Consider the following 19,705-nt stretch of genomic DNA (forward strand, 5'->3'; position numbering starts at 1 on the left):
TTTACATATCCTTCTGAAGTACCTACAGTATGTATTAAGACACCTTTGACAAATTAAAGGGTTGTATTTTTCAGCTGAGACAGTATCCTTGGTATTATAATGTCTGTATTATTAAAATGTACATTTTCTGTTCCCTGATTGTCTTATTATTTTTTAAGGATTTTTGAGGAATACTTTTTCGTTTAGGGCTATTTACTTTTTTGGACTCTTTTCTTCTTTTGGGCTGTGTTCATTTTCTATGTAGCATCACCAGAAAGCCCTGCAGGCTCAACACAATAAATACTTGTAAGAAACATGGTCCCTAATATGATATGATGTAGTAAAAATTTTATATGGTTTTTATGGGTTGAAGCCTTCTGGTTAGTATTGGGCAGGTAAGGGAGAGTACAGCCATCCTGCTTCAGCCCATTGGCCGAATTTGGGAGGTGCTGGGAAAGTGCCGGCAGCTGTTGCAGGGAGCTTGGCCCATTGCTCCGGGCAACATCTTCCCCTCTTTCCACCACTCCCTGGCTTAGGTACTCGTGGGGAGGCAATGAAGAAGCGCAGGCCAACTCTTAACCACCTTGTGTCTTTCTAACAGATCGAAGGACTGTGTGTGTGCATGTGACCAAAACACATGGTGGCACAGGCAGCCACAGCCAGGCAGTCACTTGTCTTGCCAGGGGATGCCAGAGGCCTACGACCAGGGATGCCACTGCCGGCCTGTTGTCCAGAAAATCGGATTCTTTACCTGGTGTGCAACAAACTGATAATTACACACCCATGAGAGACACTGATTAGTTATTTATTTCAAGAGTTGTGCAAGCCTGGTTGCTCAGTGGTGGTCCACAAATCAAACATGCCCCTCTGGACTTTCCACACCATTATTTATACAGAGAAATTTAGAATTAGTAATTTTGCAAGTACAAATCTTCTACTATGATTAGCTAGAAATTTCCATACAAGCTACATAACCCCAGCTAACTTCTACATATGCTCAGGGTAAGGGTCTGCACCCAGACAGGGGTCTTTTTGATCTGTAGATGTGATTTTTAGCATTATAATGAACATAGTTCAGCTATAGGATACATGGACCTTGAGTATTTTGCCAAGTTAGCAATGTATACGTAGACATGGATCAACATCTCGATTTACTACATCCTTAAAGTTTGTTAGTTCCCTGATGTCCTTCACTAAGGGATGCTGTTATTTGTTCTACTGACAGACAAGAACATCTTGATTTACTATATCCATAGTTTACAAGTAACAAGCTTTAAGCTTTAGTTCCCGGGTGCCCTTGACTAAGGGATGCTGGCTGCTGCCTGTCCCACTGGTTAGGTGTCCTTTCTTGCTGATTAGGCTTGAAAGCGTACAAAGATCTGACACCAAAGAACACCCTGGCCTCCCATACTCTCGACATATTCCACAGGCCCCGGGCAGCCGCTCCCGGGCGGTAAACAGAGCAGCTCTGCCTCCTCCCGGATGGAAGTGACGCTCCCGTTGCCGTCAGAGCGGCGGAAGCGCCGCTGGGAGCAATAAACAACGGCGTCGGAGCCGCGTCCGCCGCGCTTCCATCTTGGAGTAGCCCGAGCCGGAGCTGGTCGAGGACCATGGGCGGCGTCCTGGGCCTCTGCTCCCTGGCGAGCTGGGTAAGGGGGGCGCGGGGGTCCCTCCCTGCCCGTCGCAGGCTCGGAGCCGGCGGCCGGTGCTCCCTGCCCTTCTCTTCCCCACCCGCACTTCCCTCTCCGCTTCCTTCGCCGCCCGGGCCTCGCCCATCGCCTCCCCGTGCCTGTGTCTCCCAGGGGCGGCTGTGGCGCTGCCTTCCCGCGTCCCCTGGCGCGGGGAGGCTGCGGGCCCCTTCCCCATTCCCAGCCGGGCTCTCGGCCCCGAGCGGGCGCTGCCCCCGCTCCTCCCGGGCAGGGCTCTCTCCGCGGCGGCTGCAGAGCGCGGGCCCCGCCGGCCCACCCCCCGCTCGGGCTTCTCCGGGGATCTCCAGGCATCTGGCGGTGTAGTGTCGCCGGGGCCATGGCGAGCTTCGTGCTGACCCAGTCAGGCTGGGCTATCGCGCTGCTGGTCGCTCTTAATCCGCGTTATTGTCCTGGGGGCGTTACGGTGTCCACTAAAATTCCCTCTCCCCAGTTCTGTAAAGGAGTCACAGTCTCATTAAATGCTTTGAACTCCAGAGGTTTTTTTCAGGAAAATTAGAACTCGCGTGTTTCCGTGATTCTAGTATTTGTATTTGAATTCCTCTTTCCTTTGGCTTTGTCTTGAGCAGCTCCACCCTTTGTAGCATCTTTGTCTGACCGAGCCATCGTTTTCTCAGTGCACAGTAATCCGTGGTGGTGTGTCACCACCGTGCTAAGCATCGTCAGGTGTTTTTTCTTAACGGGGAACAGTAGTTTGAGATGGTATTAAAACTGTTTGCACTATGCAGGAAAGCAAAGTTGATAAAGGGTCCTTATCTGAGGCATTGCTCTTTTATGCGTAAGTGATGATATGTCTTTCCAAATCTAGACCCTAGGTATATAGACACAGTCAGGTGGACTGTGAATTTCTAGACATTTGGCTTAAAAATGTCAATGTAATAGCGAAAGTCTAAATTTTCCATACCTAAAATATTGTACCTTACATGGAATAAATTAGATTACCTGTATTCAAACAGTTCACACATGTTTTAGTGTAGTAAAAAAGCTTCATATTTATCCAAGCTCCTGTTTTTTGTGCTGTCAGAGTGTATGGGCTTTGGCTGCCCTGGTACAGTGATGTTTAATTGAGATGATATGTAATTTGTACTCATGTACAAATTATATGAAATGATCCTAGAATTTGAAAATATGTATGAGCTGACTTTCCAGGCTGGTATGCATGTAAATAATCAACTAGGACACTGATGATACCCAGTTAACTAAGTACTGTCAGTGTTCATTTTCCTCTCTATAACATTTTAAACACTACACTTAGCCAGTTAGACTTTAATTACTAGCTGAATATACTTAACATTAATTTTTTAAATTAATATAAAACACTTAGTGGCAGTGTGACTATAGGCTTTAATTCAAATACTTGAATTAATATATACAGCATTTTTAAGTTCATGAACAGCCTTTTTGACAACTGGTTTGTATTTGTAGTACCTAAAGAATGCCTGTGCACTTGCTTTTGAGTGTTTGCTTCTGTACAGAGAAATTCAGCTAATGGCCTGTTAGATAAAATTATTTGCATGAGAATGTAATCTTAGTTAAGTCAGATGTACTGTGAGTATCTAACCCCTATCCCTTCCTTTAAAGTGCCCAAACAAATCAGGGTGGGGTTTTTGTTGATTTTGTTGGTTTTATTTTTCTTTTCCCCTGTTGGCTTTAAGCGTTGATTTTCTTTCCACGTTTAAAACCACAGCTAATCAGCACTTGAAGCCCATATGATAGTTCTTAATAGTAAAAATCTGTCCGTGCTGGTCTCTGAGGATATGTCACTACAAATGCTGTTTGTGGCTCTGAGAAAGAAACAAACTACAAGGGTGAGGGAGCAGCTGAACCAGGTGTAATGGAGTTTGTGCTGGTGCAGGCTGTGCCATGACCAGGAAAACTCTTTTTCCTGGGAGGACACTGCTGTCAGCGTGGCCTTGGCTGAGTTCTCTGCAGGGCCACGTGTTGTGCCATGCAGAGCTGCTCTGCGTAGCCTTGACATCAGGCCTCATGCCACACTTGCTTCTTTTGGACTTTTTGTGGTGTATTATGGCTAGTTGTAGCTCTGCCCTCCTGTGTGCTGATCGGGCAGTGCTTTACTTCAGTGTTTTTAAGAGCAGAGGTGAGCTTGTCAGAGATGGCGGGTGTGATGGGGGCAAAGCTGTAAGAGCACTGTCATCTCACCAAAAGTTTTCTAATCCTGGCGACCTAGATTGGTCAGGCAGTGCCACTTTCCCTCTGCTGCATTTTGCCTCTACTGCACTATTTCTCTGAAATAGCTGAGCTGCTGTTTTGCTCGCTTTAATATTCTCTGTCAAGGTAAAGATCTTGATTGATTCAGTGCCTTTAAGCAAAAGAGTAGGGATGATGTAGCTAAAATCTGACTAGGCCCAGCAAGGGCTTAGTGTTTTTGCAAATACTTAATTCAGTATATAATAATTTAGTCATTACTCCAGTAGGAACATTATATTTGATATTAAAAATTTGTTCTGTGTCCATCAGGGCTAGTAACATTTGACTTTCAGAGATTTTGTGGGGTTTTCTCTCCTCTCTCCTGCAATATTCATCTTATGTGTTCCTCATGCAATTTCCACGGCCCTAGGGAATGAAGTGACTGGTTTAGCAGGCATGAATTAGCTGGCCGGTCTGCCCAGCTGGCTGCTATCAGAATAGGTGTGTGGGTTGCCTTTTCTTATTTTGTCTTAGTAAACACCGCCAAGCTGCTTATTCTTCTCAGAAATGTAAAGGGATACGAGTTGGTTGATAGGTACAAAAGTTTCTGGATGGCAATAGATTTTATGCAGTTGAGATTTTGCAACTAGTGTCTAAGCTTCCTTATGAAAACAAGGAAAAAACTAATTGAAGAGTAACTTTTTGTCTGCATCTATGACTCAGCTGAGTCTCTTATGGGGAGGTAAGCTTTGATCTGGATGGTAGTATCTTACTATTTGTACTGTTGCATATTTTTGTAGGAAGTGTGCTTCAAATTTAGGATGAAAGTGGCACAAACTGTCCTTGTCTCCTCTGCTGATAGACTGAATTCCATGGGCTGGAGGTTCTTTGCTTTCTGTTCTTTTTGAAGTCTGTAACTTGCTAGAAGTGGTTTTGCTAATAGTATAATATTATTTTATTGGAATGATGTATATTCTTTTGCCAAAGAAAGAGGGATTTGGACTGTAACGGGATTCCTTGTAGAAGTGGCCAACTTGTATAAATAGTATCAGTCATCAATAGGTGTCTCTTGTTCAGAGATGTGTGTGATCACAGCTTGAAAGCATGAGCTGTTTGGGGGGAAAGTTTTAAAAGATGGTGTGGGAGTTCAGACTCTAAAGTGAGCTATATTGTTTCTCTTGAGACACATTGTTTTCCAGTGGGGTGGAGACAGTCACCTTTATTTCAGCTACTGCAAGCATCCAGTATCTCTAGAAACATACTGTCTTCCCCTTGAGGCACTAAGGAGCAAGCTACTTGAATTATTTAGGTATTAAACAATTTAACATTGGGATTCACCAGAGAAGTGACTTTTCTACGAGGTTCTCTTTTCACCAGATTTTCTGCAGCAGATGAGCCTAGGCATATATTGTAATCTACCAAGTTCAGTCTTTTATTCAACAGTATCTTTGGAAATATTAATGCAGACAGAATTAGTTCAAGAAAGTAACTTTTTGAGCAGAGATGTTTTTCACTAGAAAGGCTGTTTGTGTGTGTAGGAAATAGCGTAATACAGTAATACTATAAAATTCTGATGCATTCTGAGCCAATATTTGCTATACATTTCCTGTTTATTAAGCATACATGCCCCTAATGTAGTTTTCATGCAGTCATATAACAGCCTCCCAGGATCATCTGGTCCATCTTTCATGGAAAAGGGGGCCTAGATGGGATGATCTAGTGCCCTGTCCAGTCGCATCTTGAAAACCTCCAGTGATGGAGACTACTGCATCCTTGGGAAGGTTGTTGCAGTGACTAATTGTTCTTACTGTAAACAATTTCTTTATTATATTGAGATGAAATGTCCTGTAATCAACATCTTCATATTATTTGTGCTATAATGATACTTAGTGGAGGAGAAGGTAAAAAAGGGCAATATAATAGCTTTTACATTCTGAAATAGTTAAAACTACCTAGTTTCACAAATTTAGTAGTGAAGTTTACTAATTTAAAGATGATTTTGTAGCATAGTGGAGTGAAAATTCTTGGCTCCTCCATGCTCGGGAATGAACATAAGTAAAAAAATAATATAAGGAAATGATTTAAAAAAACCCAACTCTGTGAGTCCAGTGTGTGAGTTGAACACTGTTCAAACCTGTAAGAACAGATAATCAGCCTTTTCCCCAAGGGCTTCTCAGGAAGCTTCCAAGACAAGAGTGTTGTGGCAGTTTGTCTGCTTTTCCCTGCAACCCCTGGGGCCTTTCTGGTAGCAGCAGACTGCTGGCATTTTTGTTTGTCATATGACTAAACTTTTAAGAACTCTTTCTGACACATTTGACATGCCCTGGTCATGTGGCCATGTAACTAGTCATGTCCTTATGTGACTGACTAGGTGTCTTTCATGCACAGGTGATGGACACCTGTGGCTTTTGTCACAGGGCAAAGGTGTCCCTGGATATGTGCTGGGGGAAAAGATGGGTTTTAACCCTGTTCTGTATCTTTGTCAGAGGTAGCACGGTCTATTGTAGCTCAGATAGGGCTGTGCTCACATATTTGATTGTATCTTTCCTCTTTTGGTTAATGTTTACTTGTGGGACCTTACCTTTCTTTTGCTTCCCAAATTGCCATCCAGCAAGGGGCAGAGAATTGTTTCTCGCTCCCCAGCCCTTTCCTGGTGAAACAGAACTATCTGCTCCCTTTCTTTCTTCTGACAATTTTCTGCTTAAGTACAGGTAAATTTTGTCCTGGTTTTTGTCCCTCTTGTAGTATTATAACTGTACAGCATTATTCCCATCCACTTTTGCTGTTGATATTTGGTATCAATAACACATGTACTGTATATTAATTCTGCTCTTGCCTTTTGTAGCTTTTACATTGCATAAGTTAATTTTGCAAGCTAACAGAATTATGTGATATATGAGTAGATGATAATACAAAATAATTTGTAACCTAAGCTTTAGGCTATTTTACCTACTTTTTGTGCTCCAGAAATGTTTATGGCCCCAGTGAGGATTGTCTCTCCACTCTGCCGGGTGCTAAAAGTGTACCTTCATCTCAGTTATTTTTTTTCCTGCCTTGTATTTGTTTCATGTGTAACAGCTGTGGAGGGACGATATAGTTGCTAACTCAAAGTAATCCTTGCATCTTATTTAGCTGAAATGAAATAAATTGAAGAGAACAAATGAGCCTGAATCAAGTCTTTATTTCTTTTCAATGGATAAGTGATTACTTTTGACATACCACTGATTTCACTGTACAGCGGTACATCAGGAAGCACTGCCAAGGTTGTTGGGTGGCTCTGTAAGATGTTGCAGTGACTTAGCCTGCAGTGGTGGGCGGGATGCATAGGATGAGTCATTTTCCATCATAACTTCAGATGATCTACACAGCCTGATTAAATATTGAAATCTAGCAGTGCAAAGCTTTATAAATAATTTATGTTCTGTCTCCCTCTCAGATACCGTGCTTGTGTGGAAGTGCCCCGTGCCTGCTCTGCCGATGCTGCCCCAGTGGAAACAACTCCACCATAACTCGGCTGATCTATGCCTTCTTTTTGCTTCTTGGCGTGAGCGTTGCCTGTGTGATGTTAATACCAGGCATGGAAGAGCAGCTGAAGAAGGTCAAGTTACTTTATTACTAACATGTTTGGTAGAACAAATGTCACAGATAATAGTAATTGACATCTTGAAAGCCTGGATTTTATTTGGAAATGTGTAATTTTGCTGCCACCTGTGCTTCACAGTCACCATTTATTTGATCGTAGATCAAATAAACAAAGAACTTTTGGAAAATCACTTTATAGATGAAATGAACTATTTTGAGGTGAAGTGGCACCTTTTCTTTAATAGGTCGGAGCAGAAAAAAAATGATTTTTTATCAAACAAGAAAATTTAATTTATGTGTGTATAGTTCAAATTATGTCTTAAGGAGATGCTTGTTTTTGTGGCACTTGATTGATTTTGATTGCAGTTAAAAAATAGTCACAATCTAAAATATCTTCTAGTTTTATTGTGCTGTACTAGTTAAAGTTCTAAGTCTGCAATGCATAACAAAAATGTTTGTCATTAATCATAGTAGTGTATTTTTCACTCAGGAAATTAGGAAGTGCTTGTGGAATTTTACAGTTTATTGGTTATATGAAGATGTGATAGTGCATGTAAAATTAGAGAGTGATAATGTGAGCTTATAGGTTCACTCAGCGTGGGTTGCCTGTACTGTACTTCTGTTAGTCTTTGTTTTGCTGTCTTTGCTTTTTTTTTCAGTACATAGTAACTTTGGTTGGGCATGCTTTTAATTTTTTTTTCCCACAAAATGATTCATTTGTAAATGTTTATTTCAGTGTGGTATAGTAACCACACTGGAGCTTCAGTGAGAGCCATGTTAGTCATGTAGGAAAGAAAATTACAGCCTTCTAGAAGTATGATTTGACTTCTAAAAGATGTTGGTCATGTCCTGCTAGTGACTGGAAAGAACATTCTCAACTGTTTTGTATGGAAGTTGCAGGTACATCTAATTGATGGTGATGTTACATTTTTTGGGAGAGTCTGAGAATGAGATGTGAGCAGGCTGCCACCTCCTAGCTATGTCATAAGCCTGACAGTAACTGTCAAGTCAAATTTACCAGTTCCCAGATCTTTTATTTATCTCTAGATTTATGTTAGCAAGTGAAAACTGCATTTCTTTGAGAAGTTCCAAAACTGCTAATAACATTTATAAAACCTTTTGTTCATAAGATCCCTGTCTCATCCCTGGAAACTTTCAAGGTCAGGTTGGATGGGACTGTGAGCAACTTGATCTAGTTGAAGATGTCCCTGCCCATGGCAGAGGGTTTGAACTAGGTGATCTTTAAGGGTCCTTTCCAAACCAAACTATTCTAAGATTTATTTTTGATTTTGTTTAGAATTTACCTGTGCAGGATTTTTTTTCCTTGAATGTGTTTGATATCCCATTTAGACTGTAAGTACTTATACAGCCCTTCAGTATCCTATTTTCTAACAATGTTAATAGTTGCATAATGTTATAATGTTAATGGGTTACATATTGGCAATTTATTAATATGCATTTACTCAAGGAGGTCTTTTAAAGATCACTGAAGTATCTTGTGTTTATCACAGATTCCTGGATTTTGTGATGGGGGGATGGGAACAAGTATTCCTGGTGTGCACGGCCACGTGAATTGTGATGTACTTGTTGGTTACAAAGCTGTGTACCGTGTGTGCTTTGGCATGGCCATGTTCTTCCTCCTCTTCTCCTTGCTGATGATCAAAGTGAAGAGCAGCAATGACCCAAGGGCAGCGGTTCATAACGGGTAAGAAGCAGAAATGAGAACTGAGTTAGTGATTAATTTTTGTAAGAGGAAGAGATCCACATGGCTGCTGCTTTTCAGAGCCTAAACTGTGACATTAGATAATCTGTCCAGAGGTTTCCCAAGATTAGAAATTCCACGTTTGTCCAAAGATGACGAAATTCAGAGATGAATAATGGCGCTAAGTTTCATTCCACTGAGATTTTTTTAACAAATAGATTAAAAAGCCTCATTTGTCCTCTGGGAATTCTGTTCCTCTTAAATTTGAAGTTTTTAAGGGCTTGCTCTTTTCTGAAGAGTTTTAAAAGTTATGAGTTTAACATATCTTTTCTCTGTCTGCCATCTTTTCTTCAGTCTACCCTCTGCATAAAGAAATAAATTACATATTTAGTTTCTGAGCTTTCCAGTAATTTTATATTTCATTTTAGTTGGAGTTATCAGAGGGAAGAATATAGTGGGATTTCAGCTCATAGCTTGACACAAGTGGCAGTTTTCATCCAGGCTCTGTCTATGTGTAATGTAGCTACTTGAACTAAGGAGATGTAAATATTTGTAAGAGGGCATGAGGCTAAAAAGCCTAAAACCATTTATGGTGCCTAGTCTTGATGGTCACAGTGATTGCTTAGACTACTGCTTTTCCAAGGTGACTATATTTAACGGAAGCTATGAACAGCTAAGCCATAAAAATGATGAAGTAATTTTGTTTTATATTCAGTAAGATTAAACATGTCTAACATAACATGTGAAAAAACTTCAAATTATTTCTCTAGGGGAAAATAAAATAATTAAGACTCAGCAGAATATTGTTTTGTTTGTTTTTTTTTGTTTTGGTCTAAAGAAAAAGATACAGTACAGTATTAAGACACATTAGGGGTAATTCAGTTCAGCCTTTCCCTACACTCTGCTTTGTTCAGGAGAACGTGCTTGTTACAAGTAAGAAGAAAATGGTTCAGGAACATTCTATATCAGTGTCTTGTGTTCATTTTTACAGCAAAAGACATCTTTTATGTCATGTGGAATGTTTTTACCTAAAACTTCGGGATCTTCTTGGTACCCTTATTTGGCACTGTGCTTCCCAGTACAAATTTTTGTACTGTTTATGCAACCCATAGCAGTTTATTCTTCTTAGCCAATCTAACATGAGCACTATGATAAAAAGAAAAATTATGTTTGTTAACTGTTGCTGGTAAAATATTTAATAATGTTATTTCCAACACTTTTGTAACAAATGGTTGCTTCAGTAAAATGCATTACAGTTAGCTTTGTGAAAAGCTTTATGGCTTTTGATTTTTGAAATCGTATGTATCTTCAGTAATACTTTGTGATGTAATCTTTCTGTCAGTGAATTTATTCAGAATATTGTTTTTTCCATCTCTGTCTACTGACTTTTTCATTCTTGCATGCAAGTTAAGCCCAGTAATATGTTCCAGGGCCAGTGTTCACCTTCTCTGCTTTTTTAACAGCAATCAGAGTGGTTTCTTGCCTCAGGTTTATAATAACAGTAGGAAAAAAATCAGTTATAATGTATTTACAGAATAGTAGCTGGGTTGCACAGAATGCATAGCAGTTGTAGTTGTTGTCTAGCAAGTTAAAGGGTAGAGTGTTAAGATACCTTAAAAAAGTCTGGAATTAGAGATTAGATATATACAACCTTGAATCCATTCTTATTTCTGTAATTGAGAATGACATTGATTAAAAAAAAATAAATTCCTCATGTGGATTCAAAAACTAGTTTTAGTGGGGTACATATTGCACTGTAAATGTTATAACTTAATTCAGCTTTCAAACTGGCTTTAATCACTTCTCTATATCCCAGGGAACTACTAAATATTTTTCAATATACTGCACTTCTGTCATCTCACGTAGTTCCTCTCTACACAATTGGAACTTATTCCTCTGGTCTCCATTATTTGACTGTAACAGCCAGCAGGAGTGATCAGACTTGTTCAAGTATGGGAAAAAATGGGAAGGAATAGAAAATTGGAAAACTGTCCAAGTGTTTCACATTGTGGGGGTGTGGTACGTGTCTTTGTGCTGTTATATACAGTTTTGAAGTACATGTAGATGACATCATGTACTTATAAACTTATACAGTTTATATTTGGGGTGAATTTAGTGAATCTTGGGTGAAATATACTCCCTTCTATGCTTTCTAGGAAACATTTGGTGATCTATGAGTGCATATCTTTTACTGGAAAAAAATTCCAATGCCACTGTAGTGGAATTTGATTGTGTGTTTTCTGTGAAGCATTAATCATTTGCTTTTGTTCTTGTGATAAATCCTCATCAGATGTAGGCCTAAAGAGTCTGAAGTTGAGTGGGAAAAATGCAGGCTTTGGTGCATATCTCTCTTGTGGGCAGCAAATGGAGACTGGTAGGGAGCTCCAGCATAGTGTTTTCTGTCATTGTAGGCACCAAACAGATCTTCTACCTTTTTGGTTTTGATACTAGAAATAGGTAGGGATTTTTTTAACCCATTTTTTCTGATATGCAGGTAGTTCAGTAATCTCACTGCTCTGGCTAAAAATGTTCTTAAAAAAAACAAAAAACAATTCACAGTTGGCTTCATTTGTAATTCATAAGTGTGATCTCTCAGGGAAATATGTCAAACTCTGTCAGTCTAGCACAGTTGAAACGTAATTTTCTGGATCACGAAAATCTTGGACAGATAAAATAAGAATTTTATCCTATTTCAAGAGAAGCAGGTTAAGAATGAGTGAATTAAAAAAACCAACTCTTAAGGATGTGCATTTCTGTGTGAATTAAACAAGATGTAGCAGTTGCCTGAACTTTTTTTTTTTTTTAATTTCCCCTTAGATTCTGGTTCTTTAAATTTGCAACGGCACTTGCAATTAGTGTTGGAGCTTTCTTCATACCAGAGGGACCATTTACAACTGGTAAGGGAATATTGTCTTGCACTGTATCATGGTGCAGTCGTAATGGGTTTTAAAACAAAGGCAAGTGCATGCTGATGTCTTACAGTTTTAACTGTAGCTGTGTAACTATAGCATTTCTCTATGTTTAGAGACATTAATACAAATTATCAATGGTTCTTAATTGGTTTTGTGTTATTTCTCTTTTAGTGTGGTTTTATGTAGGTATGGCTGGAGCATTCTGCTTTATTCTTATTCAGCTGGTCTTGCTCATTGACTTTGCCCACTCCTGGAATGAATCTTGGGTTGAAAAAATGGAGGAAGGAAACTCAAGATGCTGGTATGCAGGTAAAGGGCTGTACTACAATCAATTTTTAAATTTCAGTTTATGTGCATTATATTAAATAAGTTACTCACTGAATAGTGCGTTTTACCAGAGTGCAGAAGGGCTGCTTTATGCCTAAGTCTCATTTTCTCAGTGTAGTTCAGCTCCATTGATGTCCTTCTGATGTCAAGTTAAATAAGGAGAAGCAGGGAGGGGAGCAGCAGTCTCTGAGTAATAAGATCCAATCCCTGGGAACAGGGCATCAGTTTTGTGACATCACAGACTGGGTGAGGTTGGGGGGAACCACAGTAGGTCATCTGTCCAACCTCTGCTCAAGCAGGGCAATCTTGGAGCACATTGCACATTGCACCCCTGAAGGTGGGGTTACTGAGGTTCTTGTTACTAATAGATCCCTTGGGGCACATTAGAGAGAAAGTACACTAAATGACTTGTGTTTATAAATATATATATGACAAGTTTATTTCAGAACAGTTAGGTTGCAATGAAAAGGAGGTATGTAGCCGTTATGATTATTATCTGTAGAAATACAGCAATATAAAAGCATAAAAATAACACTGAAGAAACTGTATAAGGAAAAGAAAGGATAAGAGTAGAAAAATAACATCACCCGTGGGTCCAGCCACGAGACTTGATGCAATTCAGATGTCTGTTGATGGAAGTCATGGTCACAGTCTTGATCCGCCAGGGGTGGGGGAAGCCCATGAAACACAAAGTGCAGTGGGTTAATATACGCTGAGATTCAGGTGGGAATGCCCAGGTACTTCCCCTGGGGTGGAATGTTTTATACTGTCTGATTCAACACTGGATCATGTACAGTCCTCTGGTGGAAGGCCCAGGGTGGGGGTATTTCAGGGGTCTTTGATGGTTTATGGCACCTTCTATGACAGCTGCCTCTCACATCAGTGTAGTTGAACCAGTTATGCCCCATCAGAAGAGATTAGTGCCTTCAGGCCTGTTTGTGAATGTGAATGTCTTGTGAATGTGAAAGAGGGTTGGGGAGGAGTTTGACAACAGAGCCAGTTGTGTAAGGGAGAGCATTGGCATGATAAAAAGCATTATCCCACCTCTCAGGATCTGTGGCCTCTTCCCTTATTTGGCTCAAAACTGAGCTTGTTGCTAAACAAAGGTTGGTTTGTCATGGTCATCTTCTGGTGATGAGTGCTCACCTCTCTGCACCTGGGCTGTTCTTATGCAGATCAGAGGTTTGGCTACCACAGGTCCAAAAACTCTCTTCCTCCCCTTCCTTGAGGGATGCAAACCTGGACTCATCAAAGCACCCTGCTGCTTTTGCCAATGGATGATTGTTTGAGTCATTAAGTTTAACATTTCAGTCTCTCAGGATTTCATCCAGATAGTTCTTGGATATCTCCAGTGAGGGAGACTCCTCACCCACACAGTAAAAAAGTTCTTCCTCAGATTCAGGTGGAGCTTCCTGTGCATCATAGTATCAGGGAAGTGGCAACTGCAAGTTTTTGGTTTTTTTCAGCCAGAGATTTTGTTACACCTTTAGCACTGATTAAAAACAAAGAAGCCTGTTAGTGCTTCATGTTGAGCATAGTCATCTCAAATAATCGTTTTTTCTGTCTGCCAGTCTGTTATTCTTTGAAGGTATATGGTAGGTGAGAGGCCAAGATAGTGAAGGAGAGTACAAGTCATCTCACTGGAGAAATGATACCTTATTTTAATATAGCATTTCAGATGTGATCATTTGGGTGTTTCAAAAGACAGTATGGCCTGTTTTCATTCAATGGCCACTTCACTATTTAATATTTTTACTAAGATTTGGAAATGGGATTTTGTTTTACCTTCTGTTGGAGAAGTATTTTTCAGTTTCTTTTTTAAGCTGTTAGCCAAAGTGCGTGTAGTTATGTTTCTTTATGCTTGCTCTTCCTAGTTGCTGTTAGAGCACTGGAGAATCAAGTAAAGCTTCGGGATTCCCATGTGTTATGTTCTTTCCTTATAACATTTCAGACTATTGAGAACTTCTTTTACATTTCAGTGCCCATAACTCTCATTGTATACCATATCGAAAACCTGATAATCATGCAATATTATTTCAAATTTAATAGTCTCTGTTATTAACCAGTTTAACTATGGTTTCGTCTCTTCGCAGCTCTGCTGTCAGCTACAGCTGTCAACTACCTGCTGTCTCTTGTAGCTATTGTCTTGTTTTATGTTTATTACACTCATCCAGAAGGTTGTTCTGAAAACAAGACATTCATCAGTGTTAATATGCTGCTGTGCATTGGTGCTTCTATAATGTCAATTCTGCCAAGGATTCAGGTACAGTTTTAATTCTGTTACCTCTTAGGGTTTGGGGTTTTTTTGTATTATCATAATATAATTGTGCCTGAGACTTTTAATTGCCTAACTTCCCTGTTTTTTGACTCCTTTGTGTAGGAATCTCAGCCAAGGTCTGGTTTGCTGCAGTCTTCAGTGATCACAGTTTATACAATGTATTTGACTTGGTCAGCTATGACCAATGAACCAGGTAAGTGTAGTAGCAATGCACGGCTTGTGCTTAGGTTTTGCAGATTACTGCATTTCCTCTGTGGTGTCAGGCTGATTTGTCTCCCTACCAAGTTTCATGTTTCTTAGGTGACTGAGATGCTACTGATTTTATTTTTCCAAACTGAGGATTTAAAACAAGTTTAAATAAATGTTGTCAATGTTTATTGTGTCTGAAAACAGCTGAGCATCTCTAAAGATAAATAAATTAATTCAGAAATTCTGGCGATTAAAGTAAATTTCAAAATATTGATTTGGGTGGTTTTAATTGGATCTCTGACCCTTTTATCTTAACTATGGACAATCTTCTGTGCTTCTGTGTCACAGCATACATGAGTTATATCAAATCTCGGCAGTGATTATGGGGAAATAAGATTGTCTGCTACTTTCAGCTCTTTAATCAGTATTACCTGTGGATACTGTGGGTTGGGAACCGCTGATAATACGAAACCAACTTATTAGCATTGTTCTCCAACTCTGAGATGACTCTGGCACCCCATCTGTAGAATATATGTTTGTCATTCTTGCTTTCTAGTGGTAGAATTTCTAAAGCTTAATATGCAGATATTTTAATCTTGTTGCATCTAATTATGAGATGGAACAGTAAAGCATTTGATGCATGTCTTATGTAAGTTTAAAATCCTTTTATCTGCTTAGAGACAGATTTTTATGCCACATACTGTCATTTCCCTGCTTTAGGGAGACTCAATAGGCTAAAATTAGATTCAAAGCTTTTTTAATTCAAGACTGTCACAGTCATGAAGTTCTTTTCTATTACCATGCGTTCAGCGTGGAGATGTGCTATTAAATATTTGTCTAGTTCTTGATTTATGTAAGTTCTAATGCAATTTCCCTCACAGATAGGCGCTGTAACCCAAGTTTGTTGAGCATCATTGGTTACAACAGCACCAGCACTCCAACCCAAGGTCAGGTGGTGCAGTGGTGGGACGCACAAGGAATTGTAGGACTGGTTTTGTTTTTGTTATGTGTTCTCTATTCAAGGTAAGATTCCTTTAAAAAATAATCTATTAACTTGTATTACTTCTTGTTGTAGGATACTAAATTGTGTTTATTTAGGTAACTTACTGTGTCGTTTCCTGTTAAATACAGCATCCGAACATCCAACAACAGCCAAGTTAACAAACTGATGCTGACCAGTGATGAATCAACACTGATAGAAGATGGAATGCCCAGGAGTGATGGCTCCCTTGATGATGGAGATGATGTTCACCGAGCCATAGATAATGAAAGGGATGGAGTTACTTACAGTTACTCCTTCTTTCACTTCATGCTTTTCCTGGCGTCACTGTATATTATGATGACACTTACCAACTGGTACAGGTATTTACGTTTGATAATATGTTGTGCTTAATAATGAGCATACAAGATGCCATCTTTTGCTGGACAAGGAGGCACAGGTTGTGTGCTCTGGAATGTAGGTCTTGAGTGGGACTTCTCAAGGGACGTATGCTGTTTGAGCTATATTTAGTGAATTGTATTTGAAAATTGAAAACAGCCAACCTTGTTTTCCCAAGTGCCTGTTGTATTTTCTAGGATAATTCTTGTGATTCATTAGACTGCTGAAATATGTCCTGATGAAGTGAGCAGGATAAAGACTTAAATTCTATAACAACTAAAAATTAGTAAACACTAGGCCCGTGTCTGGTACAGAAAGCTAGAAAAAGGAGAAATAGGACATGTTATATCGATAGGTCAAGGGAGAGGTGTTCCTTCCCATCTACTCAGCAGGAGCGCTGGGTTTGGTTCTGGGCTTCCCAGTACAAGAGAGACATGGACATACTGGAGAGAGTCCAGCAAAGGGCCATGAAGATGATGAAGGGACTGTAGCAAGTGTCATATGAGGAGAGGCTGAGAGCTGGGACTGTTCAGCCTGGCCAAAAGGAAGCTCAGGGGGTCTTATTGATGTATATGAATACCTGAAGGGAAGGTGTAAAGAGGATGGAGCCAGGTCTTTTCAGTGATGCCCAGTGACAGGACAGAGACAAAGGGCACAAACTGAAGCATGGGAGGTTCCCTCTGAACATCAGGAAACACTTTTTTCATTGCAAGGGCGACTTAGCACTGGCACAGGTTGCCCGGGGAGGTTTGTGGAGTCTCCATCCTTGGAAGTACTTAAAAGCCATCTGGGGCAGCTGGCTTTAGATGTCCCTGCTGGAATAGGGGTGTTGGACCAGAGAACTTTTAGAGATCTCTTCCAACCTCAGCTATTCTGTGAGAGGGCCTGGTGGAAGGAAATTAATTGTCTGCTCCCTGAAAAAATCCTTACAATAAAATAGTACTCCCGTGTGTGAATTGTTTGTTGTTAACAGCTAGAGCAGATGTTCTTCAGAATTTAAAAATACAAATTATGGTCTCCAGTTATTTGGCAAAGGACAATTTGTATCAAAATAGCGACACTAGAAAGCTACTTCCTTCGGAAGTAACTCTGATAGATAGTCCTGCTGTGGATTTGATTTGTGGCCCTGCTTGGGTCAGTATGACATCAACATGATTAATTTTTCTAGGTGTTGTCTTTTGGAAAGGTAAAATACATTATTTGTTTTAAGTGCTATCCATTTACTGCCTTTCTGCAGATTTGCTTAGAGATTCCTTGTAATCATTTCTGCTTCTTGACAGCTTCTCTTAGTAAATGTTTTTTGTGCTGTTGTTGTTTTCCACTTTCCTGTGACACCAACTTAACAAATGTTGTTCTTGTACAGACTGGTGTGAACTGCCTGGAAGAAGGGTACAGATGTCCTTTGAGGTGTGAAGTGAAAATGATCTACTTTGAAAAGAGCGTAGAAGGGTGGCTTAGTACACAAGGGTGGCTTAGTACACAAGGGTGGCTTGGTACACAAGTATGTTGTATTGAAAGAAAAGTTGCAAATTACCTTTTTTCTTTCCCTTCATTCACAGTCCGGATTCTACTTATGAGACAATGACCAGCAAGTGGCCGTCTGTCTGGGTGAAGATATCTTCCAGCTGGATCGGCATCGTGCTGTATGTGTGGACTCTGGTTGCTCCGCTGGTTCTTACAAACCGTGACTTTGACTAAGCTGTGCTGCTCTCCACGGGGGCTGTGTCAGCCTCACCGTGTCTTTGAAACAAACAGTATTCTGGATAATAGTGCAGTTGTAAATACGTGTGTGTGTGCGTGTGCTGTCCATGTAGTATACCCTGCTTTATTCTGCATGACTACCTTGAACCATGTCTTCTGTCATTTCATTGAATGACTTTTTCTAGCTGAGCTCAATAATTGCTGTAATGATGGTTTTCATGGGATTACTCCTAGATTGAGTGCTTTGAGAGCACGAGATGTAAGATCGAGAACTATCAGAAGTATGTTTTTTTCCCCTCAGTTGCATTAAATAGTTGTAGGAAAAAAGTGCAAGTGTTAATTAGGGTAACTAAACAGTGCTAGGTCAGGCTTTGCAAGTAAAGGAGGGGCTGCCTTTGATGATCCCTGTTGCCTTGATTCCAAAGTAAGCCTTGAGTAAGCATTGTTAGACTCAAAATGGAGCACATTGGAGTTAACTGGACATCTCGCAACACTTAGGCACTAACAGCCTGACCTTTGCCATGCCAAGGGCAGCAGTAGCTTTAGCACAGATGTGAGATGGGGAAACTTGCACCTGGAGCTGCAGAGGAGCCAGTGTCCTCCATGGTGCTGCTGGGTCTGATGTGTCCCATTGCAGACAGGAGGACAGGCACCCTGGGGAAAAACATCCTCGTATCAGATGCTCAGAAGCATGTTTTTAAGGCACCTGTTTACAATGCGCATTTATGTATTATTATTTTTTTAAAAGTAGTTTAGATGGGATAGCTGTGCTGTAATTTATTGCTGTTTTGTGTGCCACTTTCTTCTTTGCTAAGCTACAATCACAGACTTCGCAAGGAGCCGAGTGCTGAAAGCTGTGTAAACCCTTTAGAGGAATTTTTTGAGTATTGTAATTAAAAAAAAGAAGTGGAAGAAAAGGAGCACTGAAATTACAGTAACTAAAGGAGGGGGTTTACATTTACTGAGGCTTCAACTAAAGAGTTTCTTAAATATTTGCGGCTCTAAATCTTGAAATCTTTTACTGTATTAAGTATTTTGCTTGTTGTCCATTGCCAGAGATGGACTTGAGCCTAGGAAGTCTAACTCTAGGCATGAGTTAAGACATTAATCTGTTTGATTACAATATTATAGTTCCTGTGCAGTTATGAAATCTTAAATGCTTTTGTGCTTGCTGCTTTGTAACTGAAGTACTTAAGCCGCGGTATTTCTATTACTTGTTACAACTTGAGACTAAAGCAGCCTGACTGGGAGTGACCCTGGAGCCTGCAGCAGATGTCATGCTCATCTCTTACTGTGGTGTTTGTAACTGTGACTTCCTGGTGCTGTTCTCTAAGCTTTTATTTTAATTCTGCCCTGAACACTGACATTTACTCCAAAAGTCTGACATGTCAGTCACACTTGAGATGATAATGGAAAGAGTAGTAAAGGCTTGTAATAATTTGGAATATGTTGTTACCTTATTAATAAATAAATTTGGATGAAGATGTTCCATGACTCTTGATGTCTCATACTGCAGCCGTATGTGGCTAGTGCAAGATTTTGTGTTATATTCTCATCCCCTCTTCTGGGATTCTGCACAGTAGCAGCTGACAGTGCTGCAGAGCACACCTGTTAAGGCAGCCCGTCCTCAGCAATTGGGGAGATCATCTGTAACCCCCTGGGTGAAGTTCTCTGACAGCTGTCTGTGCCCTTTGCAGCTGTGTCTCTGCAAACACAGCCATGCCTTGCACCTCTGACTGCATTCCTGCTTCATCAGCTGCTGCTACTGCTGCATTGGATTGCACCTGTTCAAATTTGGTAAAA

At 40.3% G+C, this 19,705-nt stretch overlaps 1 protein-coding gene across 1 annotated transcript; it reads left to right on the plus strand.

The window, feature by feature from the left end:
• Positions 1–1,472: 1,472 nt before the first annotated feature.
• Positions 1,473–19,391, plus strand: SERINC1 (serine incorporator 1). Its single transcript, XM_027692191.1, has 10 exons — positions 1,473–1,628; positions 7,270–7,431; positions 8,927–9,120; positions 11,935–12,014; positions 12,201–12,338; positions 14,450–14,619; positions 14,737–14,827; positions 15,705–15,846; positions 15,955–16,185; positions 17,761–19,391. The coding sequence occupies exons 1-10, from the start codon at positions 1,590–1,592 to the stop codon at positions 17,897–17,899; spliced, it is 1,386 nt and encodes a 461-aa protein (XP_027547992.1). The 5' UTR covers positions 1,473–1,589; the 3' UTR covers positions 17,900–19,391.
• Positions 19,392–19,705: the final 314 nt, after the last annotated feature.

This window comes from Neopelma chrysocephalum, unplaced genomic scaffold, assembly GCF_003984885.1.
Source record: "Neopelma chrysocephalum unplaced genomic scaffold, ASM398488v2 Primary Assembly neopelma1_23, whole genome shotgun sequence".
NCBI lineage: Eukaryota > Metazoa > Chordata > Aves > Passeriformes > Pipridae > Neopelma > Neopelma chrysocephalum.

What these genes read in the sequence shown, in the direction of transcription:
- SERINC1 (XM_027692191.1), top strand. Translation starts at nt 1,590, where the DNA reads ATGGGCGGCGTCCTGGGCCTCTGCTCCCTGGCGAGCTGG. An exon ending in AGGGCAGCGGTTCATAACGG is followed by an intron (nt 9,121 to 11,934) that starts GTAAGAAGCAGA and finishes ATTTCCCCTTAG; the next exon opens with ATTCTGGTTCTTTAAATTTG. An exon ending in CAATTCTGCCAAGGATTCAG is followed by an intron (nt 14,620 to 14,736) that starts GTACAGTTTTAA and finishes TCCTTTGTGTAG; the next exon opens with GAATCTCAGCCAAGGTCTGG.